Source organism: Vigna unguiculata, chromosome 6 (genome assembly GCF_004118075.2).
Source record: "Vigna unguiculata cultivar IT97K-499-35 chromosome 6, ASM411807v1, whole genome shotgun sequence".
Lineage (NCBI taxonomy): Eukaryota > Viridiplantae > Streptophyta > Magnoliopsida > Fabales > Fabaceae > Vigna > Vigna unguiculata.
The window spans coordinates 30,888,959-30,903,083 of record NC_040284.1 but is presented as its reverse complement, the minus strand read 5'-3'; the positions used below and the strand labels follow the sequence as shown (position 1 = coordinate 30,903,083).

Below are 14,125 nucleotides of genomic sequence, written 5' to 3'. Positions count from 1 at the left end.
TATATTTTTTAATTTTTAGAAACTAAATTGTCGATAACATTACTTTCATTGACTAACATTTGATGTATTATTCTAAAATTTCTTCTTTGAAATTTGAAAATTTAGTTAAATGACAAGAAATGTAACAACCAATTATTTTTTATTTATTTACGGACAAACTTTTTGTGAGAAAATGATTGTCTCATAAGGTCACAAATTACAGATTAGTGCATCGGAACCGAAGTTTACGGAATATAAAAATGAGCTATTATTGATCATTTGCCGTGAGCAGAATCAAATCTCATTTTTTTTTTCAAAGGACATTTCATTTACTTTCACAATGATATAATAATTTGAAGCTTTGTTATTCATCTACTGACTAATAGTATATTATATATATATATATATATATATATATATATATATATATATGAATGACAAGTGGCAAAAGAAAATAAAGTGATATAAAATATGTCTAATAGTGTATTAATTAACAAGGGAACCTATAAGTTAACATCAAATCCCATTTCAAACGGTTTATCTTATATGAATAATATGTTTTGTCGTCATGGATGAAGGAATGTGATTCCAGGAAGATTATTATTACAAGAAAAATATGTATAAAATGACGGCGCTAATTTTATAAACCCATGCACCTAATAAGATAAAGCATTAATAATTAGGTTAAAATATTTTTTTCCTAATTTTTGTAATTTTGTCAAATCAGTCGTAATTTGGTTTTATGTTTAAATAGATTTTAATTTTCGTTAATTTAGTTTAATTTGGTTTTTTTCTAACACCGTCTAAATCATTAACGGGTTATGAATAGAGTGTTGTCAAAATGGGCTGGAATCCGCGAGCCAACCCGGTTCACCACGGGTTCAACCCGGATGAGCCGGGTTGGCTCACCAACCCGTAGATAAAAGGGTCACACAAGTGTTTTTTATTAAGTTGGGTTTTACATGTGGGTCATGTTAGGTTGTTTTTTTAGCCAACATATAAATAATTTGTATTTTTTTGATTTTGGTTTGTATTTGGATTATATTAAAGTTTATTTAGATTTTAATTAGAATTATAATTTAGTTTTGACTGAAAAATAAATAAAAAAATTGTATTTTTTTTAATTAAGTGAACCCGTGAGCCAACCCGTTTAACCCACCAACCCGTAGTGGGTCGGGCTGGGTTCGAATTTTTTTGGCTCGCTAAAGGTGAGCGGGTTGGGTTGGCTCACTAAATCATCAACCTGTGATGGGTTGGCTCACTAAATCATCACTTATCACTATGTGATTTTTTTTTTTAATCTTTTTAATATCTTTTAATATTTTTTCAATTTTTCTAAGTGTTCATGTGTCAACCCAGTAGCATGTCACGTGTCAGAGTCAATATTTGATATTCAATTTGGTTCCTATATTCGTTATTTTTGTTCCATATATCTCAATTTTTGTTAACATAACCAATTATGTTCCTCTCCAAATTGAAATCAAATTTAATTTTTATATCAAAATTCACACTTTTTATTGAATATTTTTATATAATATATTAAATTCACATCATTATAACAAATATAGAGACTAAATTTAATATAAAACATTTACTCTGACAAGTGGCACGTTGTTGGATTGACATGTGTACATTTAAAAAATAAAAGAATACAAATAAAAATAAAAAAATCACAAAGTGACATATAACCCTCACGGTTAATGGTTGTTAATGATTTAAACGATATTAACAAAAAAGGACCAAATTAAACAAAATTGACAAAAATTATAACTTATTTGTGCAAAAAACAAAATTAAGACTGATTTAACTTGACGATAGACAAAAAAATATTTTAACCTAATAATTAAACAAATACTATAAAGTAAGTTTATGCTTTTTGAATAAGTAATGAAGAGCAAAGTAAGACGAAAACACTAAGCTAAACGCAACCTATAATTAATCTCTGAGAAGTCGTTGGTTAAACATATAGCTTGATTATACAAATGTACTTTATTGGTTGCTGATGTTTATTCAAAGAAAAGAAAAGGACAAATTCAACCTCAACTACAACATAATTATAACAGTTTTGTAATATACATGATTAGCACAAGCTGTCAATTAATCATAAAAAAATATTATTTAATATTTGAAATCATGAAAAAAGAAAGATGAAATGCCCTTTTCAATAGGATAATTCTTTCAATAAAATTTTTCCAATGATAACGTCATAGTTATAAAGCATAAGATTGGAATCTTGGTATTGTTCTGCGAAATTGGAAATTCTTTCTTCAAAATTTTATTGATTTGGTATAAGGTTTATCGGCCGGCCTCTAGAACAACCACAGTCAAGAGAAGCAAAGAGAAAAGTGTGAATAAATTAAAAAGCTGAAACGACAAATTGCACTACAATATATATAATATATATACTTGTTTTGATGTAAACTTTATGAATCCTATCTCTTTGTCCAGTGAGCAATATTTGAAGAATATTATGTGAATATATACATGAATTTCGTGGATGGCAATGGTGTGAAAGATGGTGTGAAACCCACTTAGCCAATTATGTGAAGTACATTGATGGCTTAAAAGATAAAACCTTCATATATATGGACAATGGAGTTTAGCAAAGAGGAAAAAACTAATGTGAATGTGTCACGTAGCTTAGCATCATCCATTGATTTAATGCCACGGAATATTTTTGAGGTGTTCACATCTTCAAGACACGCTTTGCTCCGTCGTTTTTGAATTCTTCTTCTTGTTCCTATGTAAGTCCACATGTTCCTTGCTTTCAATTCCTAGATCATTTTATTGACCTTCATGCTCAACTGCACAAAAAAACAGTTCCTTTACAATATATTTTGGACCGTTCAAAACACATTTTAAGGGAAATAAATGAAAAAAATTTTATAATTAGTCACATTCCTGATATGTGAATAGGTTTAACCAATAAATTTTCACCAATTTTACTATTTGAAAGAAATGAAAGAAAAACTATGGTTGAAAAAAAAAAATAGAGGTCATTGGTTATACCTCTTGGATCTCTGAATATAATTACTTCTCCAAATTTTATCTATATAGGATAAAAGAAAAAAAAAGTTATTATACATATCCAACATGCTTATTTAATTTTTCTGAAATAAATAAAAATAAATATTTTTAATCTTTGTAATATTTACTAAATATGGTGAAGTTATTGATTTAGTTGTTGTTGTATTTATTGATTTAGTTTCCAACCTTTAAAAACCTGTATATGTTTAATTATTTTTATAACATGAAAATTTTAGAGTGAAAAAACCAAATTACATATTTTCTAAATTCATGGATAGGAATGCATAAGAATGTTCCGCCGCTTGGCCGCCGGAGAAAAAGTAGAGATAAGATAAGAAGAGCATGAGACGGATAACCACCCACCTGATGGAGTCCTCCGCCGCTTTGCCGCCGGGAAAATTTGCCGGAAATCAGTGTGAACCTCTTCCGAAAGCAACCTATTTCCCATCTCAAATTTGTTCTCATCTTCGGAACTTTCATAGACAGCCCCATCGGGGAACTCAGCGCCACCATGACCAGGCGGCTTGCCCTTCCGACGACCGGCTCCGACGGCGACGTTTCGGAGGGCCCCACCAGCAGTCCAATACCTCTGGCAGCTCTTACAAAAATGCCTCGGCTGATTAACGTTGTAGTTATTGAAGTAACAGAATTTAGTTTCCATGCTCTTGCATCTTGGACACGCTATTATCTTCTCTGTTCTCTTCTCCTCCCTCTTGTTGTATTCCCTTCCCTTTTCTCCCTTCTTTACCTCCTCACTGTTCAGTCTAATCATTGCGCCAAACAGCTTAATCCCTTGAGATTCCTCGGCCATTTCTAACAGAGTTTTCTTTCTTAACTCAGAAGGTTTTTGTTGGCGTTGAGGGAGGAATTATATTATGGAAGTGCTTTTATATGTGCTTAGGCTCATATATAAAGCGAAAAGTGTTTGTTAGTTAGTACAATCATAAAACCACGGCATGAAATCCACGTGGTACGCGCCAAAAACTAAACTTAGGTGGGGTGTAAAGTTCTTTGTCAGAAGAACAACTAAAGAGAAAAAAAGGAGGGTACTATGCAGCAGAAAGCTTAGCACTATCTTTATTTTCCTCCCAACTTACTTGCTTAATTGACATAACAGAGGCTGAAACAGTTGCTTCTATAAATAAATAAATAAATAACCTCAACTGCTATAAGTAAATAACATGTTATTGCGTAATAGACTTAATTACCACATCTGTTTCAAACAAAAAAATATATATATCCAACCGCAATTTATCAAAAGAAAGTGAGATTCATAAGGAGAGAATTGTGTATTTAACTGAAAAAGGTGTTGAGGTCAAAGTAGTTTTAGGTAAGAAAATGTATCTCAATTTCTCCTTTGAACATAATTAATTATACATGATTACTTAACTCGAAAAGTGTTTATTATTTATCCAGTGCAGTTAGTCTACGATATCATCATGCAGTGCTAAAATGTCCACGAGGTGGGGCCAGTCCAGATAGATCGCTTGCAAAGTGTCAAAAGGCAGTGGAAAGGGGATGCATGTACTCTGCATAATAATATATGCGAAAGAAAGAAGAAAGAAACTTGTTTTGGCCAAATTCTTCAAGTATTCTATTTCAAAAAGTAAGGTAGCTCAAAGATCTTGCTAGCTGAAAAGTATTGCCTTTTCTCTTTCCTATTAGTTTTCCTAAAATAATTCAAGAACAACATTATAAAGGCATGTCCAATACTAAGTTTGCTTTTAGACATCAATGGTTTAATGTTATGGTACCATTCTACTATTTGCGCACAGTGCCACATGTATGTAGAAAAGTTCCAAAAGGAAATGTCTAGGTGAAGCTTTGAACAAACGGATGTTTGCTGGAAAAGGATATTGCTAATTAACAACATGTTCTTAAAACCAATACACAAAATTTTTCTTGGTTACATAATTAAGATACTTAGATATGCCATTCGGATGTGACATTTCGGTTGGTTGGTTCTCCTTGCCCATCACCCTGTTCTAATCTTAGTAATAACTGATTTTCACTTAATCTTCTAAAGCTTGGTGTCAATGCCAATATTTCCTTTAGGGTTATGAGACACACCAATACGACATCATGTTTATTATCCATTTTGTTTCACATACTATTTGGTTGAAGAATAATGAATTGAAAAGAAAAGAAAAATGAAAAAATTAGCCTCATTTTGTTCTCTTCTCTTCTTTTAAGTTATACATACTTTTTTCCTAAATATCATCACTCTCATCAACAATGAATTTCTTATCTAAAATCTATTGTATGAACTTTGGAATTTGTTTTCAAAGGTGCTTTAAAAAACATATCAGAAGCAAAGGTCTTTCTTATATATATTTTTTTCCCTTCTTTGTACATTTCACACTTTCACTTTATGTCTTATACTACCCCTTCACTTTGAAAAAAACATACCAGCTGCTTTAAACTTGGAATTGTTCACTCTCTCCGACCAATTAGTTACGGTCTGACAAACAATCTTTAAAAATAAAAATCAAATACATATAAACTTCTATCCCTCCTTCAATATAGAGATTTTGTTTGTTTTTTTTTTCCTTTCCCTCGTTAGTCGTTCTTTGTATCGAACCGAAAACTGATTTTCAACATCACATATATAAAACTAAATGAAGAAAATAATTATCGGGAAAAAAATAGAAAAAAATAGTACGTAGTTTAAGTAACCACATGATTTCTACTGTTTTTGAATCAAAAATATAAATATATATATATATATATATTAAATATATTTTTAATATATTTTTAGTCTTACAATTTTCAGGAAAAATTATAATTAATCTATATGTGAAACATTGGATCAATTTAATTCTCTATTTTTAAAAATACATAAATTTAATCATTTTAACTAAATTTTATTAACTTTATTTAATGTTTTAAATATGTTTCTAAGTTAATAAAGAAAAAATATATCAAACAATGTAAACAACTCAAATGTTATAAAAAGAATGTGTTTAAAACGTTAAATAAATTTAAAAAGTTTAATTAAAAAGACTAAATTCATATATTTTTAAAATTTAAAAATTAAATTAGACTAAAATTTTGAAGAAGACTCATTCTAATTTTCACTTAAAATTAAAAATAAAAACCTACTTAATCCTATATATATGTAGTAAAATTAATTTTTTACTTAATTATTATTTATTTTTGAAAGGTGTGTTGTAAAGTATACCTTACTTTATATATTCTATTTTTTTTTTTGCAGTAGAATAGATGAGGATTAGCTATTTATCATTCAGAATGACATTGACCTTGACTGCATATTAAATACTAAATTTGAAATTATGGATTAAACTAATAAACAATCTCACTTCAATTCATAAAAGGTTGATATTGTCCAATATAATATTAAGTAGTAATCAAATCAAGATATTCATATAAAAATAAATTATTTTTGAAAAGTTTAAATGAAGTAAAAATAGAGATAAATTGATCGCAATCAGGTTAAAGATACGAAAGTGATTAACATGAAATCTGTAGGAATTGACGTGAGATTCCAGCATTGCATATCTCATACGATTTTCCTGCCTTTCTTAAAAGTTGAAACCACTTCTATCTGTTTGGTCACTAAAATTCTTCATATTTTTCAAACAATAGATAGTGCATCCCTTTAACTATATATTGAAATGGAAGTCTTTAGTAATTTTGTCTTTGTTGAAAATTTTGGTTCATAACTCAAATTTTCTATTTCTAAAGTTAAATCTAAAAAATCTTACTTAAAGGATTAAATTCACTTTCACTCAAACGAGGAGCAAGAGAATGGGTTTATTGCATGCAAAGAGTATGAAAAATAAAATTGTTGGTCAGAAATTAAAATTGAGGAGGATTATTTGGTTATTGGTGAAGCAAAAGGAATTGTACGTAATAAACTAAAAATAAAAAAATAGAAGTTTGATAAGGAGAAAGAAAATGACATTTTACAAGGACAATTCACATGGGTTGGTGTGGTGCAATGGGATAAAGATAATGTGTTTATCTATCTCTCATGTGAGTTGGGAAAATAAGTAATCTAGATAAGACTTTTTGCGGCTTTTGAAAAGGCAGAAAATATCATAAGAATCATGCAATATTTTCAGAGGATATTGATTGAATGAAGATGCATGGTATTTGGTATGTACATATATATTATTATACAGTAACACTGTTACATATCACACCAAACACAACTTTTTCAGGTTCCGACGGGTTTGTTGCTCCCTTTTCCATCAAATACTAAAATTTAGTGTGTGTGGGTCAAGTTCCCTTTTGGTACGCAACACTTTTTTTATAATGATTTCTTATGCCCATTTCTTTACTAAAGGAATCTTTATATTATCAATTCAAAAGCTATCTCATTTCCAACTCATTAATCTGTTTTCTAATTGCAATGCAGACAAAGAACCACCAAGTTGCTTTATTCTAATTAAAATAATAAAACGTACTTTTTCTTTCCGAATGCTTTCCAAGTCTTTCTGTATTTTTTTAGTCTCCTCAGCAAAAGTCTGCTCACAATTTTAAAATTAATGTATTAAAGTTTGATTGCGTTTTCTTCTTCTTAAATCAGAGAAACATTCTCCTTTAGAAACCCCAATGCCAAAAACTAAAATTTCAAAACCAAATCCTTTATCATTTAATCATTGTAGAAGTGGCCTTTTTTGTAAAATAAAAGGAAATTAATTGAGTCAAGTTAATTCAGATTGATGCTATTTTTGAACCAATATAAAACAATTTTTTCCCTTAATATGTTTTGTTAATTTTTTGAATTATGTGACATCACGGGCAGACTTTTAAACAAAATTTTTAGACAAATCGGTTGTTGGGTAGGCCAAACTCTCTTACGTGAATAGTGACAAAACTTGGACAAAACTTTTACAGGTAGGTCAAATTAAATTTTTTATATATAAATCTATTTTTTTAATTAAAAACATACATATTTCATTTTTTCTCTTCATTTTCTCAACTCAAAACAATCACACATGATAATAGAATAAAAAAAAATGACTATCATATCATAAAATATTGGTCAACTTCAACTTTGTCCACACCAGTTTCAAATTTGTTATCATCGAATTTAATAGAAGACTCTAATAAGATGATCTCATTCATGACTTGCTCGATCTCATATAAAGTTTATTATATAACTTATTGTTGAAAATATTTAATAATATCTTCTTTATTTAAATTAATTTTTAGAAAATATTTATGTTTTTAAAAATATTTTTCAATTTTATAAATTAGTTATTATTTTAGAATTAAGAAATCAAAATTAATATATATATATATATATATATATATATATATATAAAAGTGAGTTGAAAGATTTATCTTATCTATCATCTCAAATCTTAAATCAAGCTCAAAGCAAGTTCTTCATCCTTCGTCAAATGATTTTTTTCTAAAAATAAAGTAACAAAATTATTGATCAAATAATTTTAATTTGTTAAACACTGATTTACACAGATGTGGATTTAAACAATATATATATATATATATATATATATATTAAATTTAAGGGTTCTGGTTACTAATAAAAAAACAAACCGCCTATTTTTTTTAACTTTAATCAATTCATGCAAATTTGTTTCTTTTAAACCTTATAATTAACGACTCTCTCATCACTTGTTTATTTTTCTCGTATTTCTTCATCACTCACTCATTTTCTCTTCCTTACTACACAAAAGACACAACTTTTTTTTCCCTATGCTATCCAAGGTACGATGAGTCATTTTTCCATCATCCTAACTTCCTTTTCTCATCTTCAACATTAGTTGTAATTGCTATGTTTATGCATTTTGTGATTTTCTCTCTTTCACACACACATAAATGCATATATACGCATGACCACATTAATTAAAAAATTTCATCCGTATTTTAAAGTAGCCAGAACAGTAATGGAAGATACATAAACAATCATGCATTTTTTTTTATCAACAAAAAATAAATTTAATTAAAAAGAGCACTTGAGAGGTACTCTAACCCTTATAAAAAAGCATTGTTATACACATTAATATTCTAGTTTAGTATCCTAGCTCCACCAAATCAAAAGATTCTACCTAAATCAAAACCACATAAACAATCATACATAATGCAATGTAATGAATTTAGTGGAAGTGACCATGAACTTGGAAAAGGTGTGAAGTAAGAAAAATACAGTTAAAGTTAGATGAATTGTGGTGTGAACGTGGAATGTTTACAAAACATTACTTATTGTCTTCACACGTAATTGTTAGATCTAAACACGTTTCCTACAATTACAACATATACACCAATATGAACTATAAATTTGAATAAGTTTTAATGGTTTGTGCAAATTATTTGGAGAATGGAGATACAATCACAATATTAGGACCACATTGTGTCCCAATCCAAAAATATGAAGAAAAACAAATCTTGGATTATTCTAAATCCAGAAAAACACAAATGAAAAAGGACATAAAAAAACAAGCTGGATCAAAATATTTCTATTATTTTTACACATTTAATCTGACTAAAATAAAATAATCCTAACGACCATTGGGTATCAAGCTGAACCATTTGTAAAAATAAGTATTTTAGGCCTTTCCGGCACTATTTAATCAACTAAATTATTTCTATTTTTTAAACACAAGATTTGAAAATGGTACCTTAAATTCATTAACAATTAAGGTTGAACAAAATACTTCTTAAATGCAAAAAACAAAAGCCAAAAACCGCATGACCAACTAACTAAGCAGCAAGGTGAAAAAAAAACTATATATATATATATTTTTTTTGACTTTTATAAAATAAAAATACAATTTATTAAATTAATCATCACAACATTTCAACTTTTATTCCATGTGACAATTAATATTATGTTATTTCTACAAATTAAATTTAAAAAATTAAGATTATTTAATACAAAAAATAAAAAATAAAGAAGCATAAATTAAATTTCAACTTAGTATTTTATATACAAATATTAGTAATTTTTTCAGTTAATTAAATTATAAATGATTATATTTTAAAACTAATTAATTAAAATGTAATTACAAATATATATTATTACTTTTATATAAAAGCAATCTTTTAAATGTAATTTTAAAAAAGAAGTCCAAAATTCAGTTATCCCACTTTACGAACTTTAGCTAAACGTTAACGTTATATCTATCTCTAGATTCCCAAAAGACGAAAAGTTGATAGCAAGAAAAATAAAATCCAGTGAGACTCAGAATTTTGTGGCGCATGAGCATCCAAATGGGTGTGAAAATAATAATTTTTTTTTTTCAAATTTAAATTTATGAATTTATTTATGACCAAAATAAGGCAATGAAAAAGAGAAAAGATTTAGAAGGATGCGATTGTGATGAGACGGAGCAAGAACTGATTCCAGGTGTCAACAGGGCCAGGCATGCACCAATGAACGCAATCGTTGATTCTCACATTCCTATCCAAATTTTGTCCATACTTATCAGGATGTCCATCACCTCTCATAACCATCATTCCAGTTATGTTCATCAGACCAAATCGTAACCCTTTCTCTCTCCCTTCCTTTTCCGCAACCTTAAACTCCTCCACTTGGGTCTCGTAAATCTCTTCAAGACCATACGGTTTCACCAACGCACTTTCTTCCTTTGTCATGGGCATCGTTCTGTTACAACCACCACCGTTGTTCCACCCACCATTCTCAAAATGGTTCGGCGAATGAGTCACCAAAATCACCATCCCCCTGAACCCTTCTAGCTTCACCACCGTTCTAAAAGCCGTTCGTAATGCGTTCCTGTAACCGTACAAGTTTAACGGGTCTGTCGTCAGGTTATGGCACTTTTGGCACCCCACAACCCTGCCCTTTTCGTAGAACGTTAGTGGTCGAAAGAACCATTGTCCTCCTGAGAAAATAACGTAGTCGAAATTTGCAATGTGGGTGGTCCAAGCTTCATCTGCTTCGTCCACGTAAAGGTTCTCGGCGTTGACGAAAGAAGTGTCGTTCAGGTATTTTTGACTGGATTTCACCAGAAAAGGGGACCACAGGATTGCAACAGTGAAGTTATAGTGTGCGTAGAACCACCATTTGAAATATTTGTCATCGTTCAACGTGTATCTGTCTGTAATGTCCTCTGGACGAGCCACCTGAATATTTAAATGTTAATTTTTTTCCTCTTTCCAATTAAGCACTGATAATTCATAAAAAAGAAAAATCCACAACTAGTGAACTTTTGCATCGAATTACCAAGTTAGACAACGAAATGTTTCAATCCGTCAAGGTTGATAATTTAAAATGCTTTAAGACAGAAAAGAAAAGTGTAATGGATAAGAAACTTACACTATTTAAGAGACACAACAATGACTCCATCTGGTTCCTCCCAATTGAGTCTCCAACAAAAGCCATGGACTTTCCGCGAACAAGCTTCAGAAACTTTTTGGCATCAAACAGTGGAAGCTCACATTCGTCAGGTTTCCACCTCCATTTGAGGAACTCCCTGTCGGGTCTCCCATGCATGAAGCAGTTTTGCTTGTACGTTATGAAAGGGCAGTTTTCATTGTCATAGTAAGGCCCTCCAGAATAAGCCACCCAGTTTCCTGAAAATACGTTGCAGCTAAAATTTTCTGCGCTTTCCAAACTGCCACCATAATAAAGATTAGAATATGATTCATGCAAGTTTATGATCAGAGGAATGAACAGCACCACCAATAGCAGGGTCAGTGGTAGTGCCAACGCTCCTTTCGGAATAACTTTTTGCTGCATTATTGCTTTTCAATACCTCCGATACCTCATGCTTCTGATAAAAACTATAGGTGGAAAACTAATAAACTTCTCTCAAAATGTTTATGTATATAGTTGTTAGCACAGTGTCGGTCCTCGTTCCTTAAACAATGTTCCTGGTTATTGAAATGGTGCAATTACAATTAATGTATCATAATAATAAAATTTGTGACAGGTTAGTTAGAACTGTCTTGCTGATTACATAGCCCTCTGTACCAAACTATAAGAGGGAAAATAATAGTAACAATAATAAGATACTTGACACTTGTAAAGGAAGAATATTGAGGATTTTGCTTGTACTATTTTATTACTGTGCTTTATTTTATTAGATTAGGTTCTCTGTCATGACCATATATTAAACTCTGATAATATACCCAGCCAACAAAGAATTGACAGAATTTTAATTATTGATTATTTTGTTTCTAAACGATCTTTAAAGTAATTTAATTATTTAATCGTTGGAGATCCTAAATTGATCAAAGATAAGACAATTTCATAATATATAAGTGAGTGTAAATCTTAGGGTTAGAGTCATCCTACCCAAATTTGATATTTGTTGGATCTATTGTTCTACCCACTATCGGATCATCCATTAATGTATAATCTTCCTCAAGTTGCAAACATCACCTTACAAACCGATTTATAAAGTTGAGTTTAACTTAAAGTCTATTTCCAAGTGCTTCAATATATATATAAAAAAATAGCAAAGTAAAAAAATTAAATATAAAATCAATTCACAATATATAAATGAGTTAAAATCTCTTACATTTTATTTTTAAATAGAAAACAGTCGCCCTTTTAATCTTTGAAATATTTTATTAATGTTAAGAATTAAATTTAAAAATTATTTCAATGTTTAAAAACTATTTAGTTTGATTTTTATATTTGAATTTGAATATTATGTATATAATCCGTATACTTTAGTCATCATAGAAAACATTAGCAAAATGTGAAGATAAAGATTAACATCGTGAGGAGTTTATTTATAGTTTGGATTAATTTTTTTTTTCAATTCTGTCTTTAAAGTCAAAATAGCGTAGATATGGTTACTTTTTTTTCTATTCAATTTTTTACGGGTGCTTTTGACGCAGAACCATTCGGTTATATAAACACTGTTAATGGTTGAGTGTGCGACTTTAAATAAATTAGAGGTCAGAATCAGCCTAACAGTTCTCGTATTAATGTGATTTAATTTGGATTAATTTGATGTTAAGTCAAATAAAAATACTTTTGGTAAGAAGTCTATTCGATTTAAGTCATGCTTTCGATTTTCTTTTTTTTTATCACGGTCATTTCAAAATTATTTCTTAAGAAACAATCTTATAAGATTTATTTTTTAGTATTAATCTTTGTCATTGTCTAACTACAGTTTGCCTCTGCTAAGGTGGTTATAAACGAGTTCATGGCCCAACTTTATTGTTTGTTTGGATTGAAGATAGAATTTGAGGGAGATCGTGATATGTGTATCCTAATTAATCAAATTGGGTTGGTCCGTTTGTTAAATGGACCACATGTAATGTAACCTACTTTACCCATAATGGAGTATCTAACAATATGTTAAGTTATTGATAAATAACAACGAAACTTTTTATTTTATTTTATCCAAACAAAAATCATTTACAAAATTAAATAAAGACAATAACTCAATCACCCCTTCACACACCTCCTTACATTTCCTCCCCAAACTTCTCTCTTGAATTTTAATTTTATTTCTTATATTTTTTTTACAAACATGTCATACCAGATAGACGAAAGCACAACATGTAATTTTGGTACAGAGTAAGTTTATTTTTATTTTATAACTATGTTATTCCTTATAATTCTAATTAATTAATGTTCAATTCACTTTTTTTTATTATGTTCGTTAAGAGTGAGAACATATTGAAGACATGTATGAAACTTTCAGAAATATATTAGATATACTTAGATTAAAAAAATAATAATACATGTACATATACATTTATAATTTTTAAATATTCCATCAACGTCCATTGTTTTCCTTTATTTATTTTTTCTTCCTATTATATCATGACAGTTATAAAATGTATAGTTCTTTTTTCTCTCTAGCAATTATTTAGTATTTTGATTTTTATGTATTTTGGTAAAGTATCATTGTGGAATACCACCCCAGTCCCAATCTATGAGTTGCTTTGAATTTGTTGAAAATTTGATACTTTGCTATTTGAGATTAAAATTTCTTTGAGTTGAGGTGCAAAATTGGTATGATCTGCATAAAACATATACGGTTTTAAATTATTCTCTTATTCATGGTAAAAGTCAGAACATTTGAAGTAAGTTAATAACTAAAATTCCTAAAGTGCCTATTTTGTTCATTTTAATTTGAAGGATGAAATTAAGATAGAGGTTTTAAATTTGATTATCTTCCAAATAAAAAAAAATTAATTACGA

At 29.3% G+C, this 14,125-nt stretch overlaps 2 protein-coding genes across 3 annotated transcripts; both read right to left on the bottom strand.

The window, feature by feature from the left end:
- Window positions 1–2,367: 2,367 nt before the first annotated feature.
- Window positions 2,368–4,211, bottom strand: LOC114187142 (cyclic dof factor 4-like). Of its 2 annotated transcripts, XM_028075284.1 has the most exons (3): window positions 3,370–4,211; window positions 2,989–3,028; window positions 2,368–2,783 (listed from the first exon to the last, which is right to left on the bottom strand). In XM_028075284.1, exons 1-3 carry the CDS (start codon window positions 3,815–3,817, stop codon window positions 2,780–2,782), a joined length of 492 nt encoding a protein of 163 aa, XP_027931085.1. In that variant the 5' UTR covers window positions 3,818–4,211; the 3' UTR covers window positions 2,368–2,779. The 2 variants fall into 2 exon arrangements, with proteins under 2 accessions (XP_027931085.1, XP_027931086.1); XM_028075285.1 differs by lacking the exon at window positions 2,989–3,028 and having other exon boundaries at window positions 3,370–4,141.
- A 6,011-nt stretch (window positions 4,212–10,222) lies between these two features.
- Window positions 10,223–11,779, bottom strand: LOC114188923 (protein trichome birefringence-like 19). The gene is made up of 2 exons (XM_028077593.1): window positions 11,276–11,779; window positions 10,223–11,082 (listed from the first exon to the last, which is right to left on the bottom strand). Exons 1-2 carry the CDS (start codon window positions 11,696–11,698, stop codon window positions 10,300–10,302), a joined length of 1,206 nt encoding a protein of 401 aa, XP_027933394.1. The 5' UTR covers window positions 11,699–11,779; the 3' UTR covers window positions 10,223–10,299.
- Window positions 11,780–14,125: the final 2,346 nt, after the last annotated feature.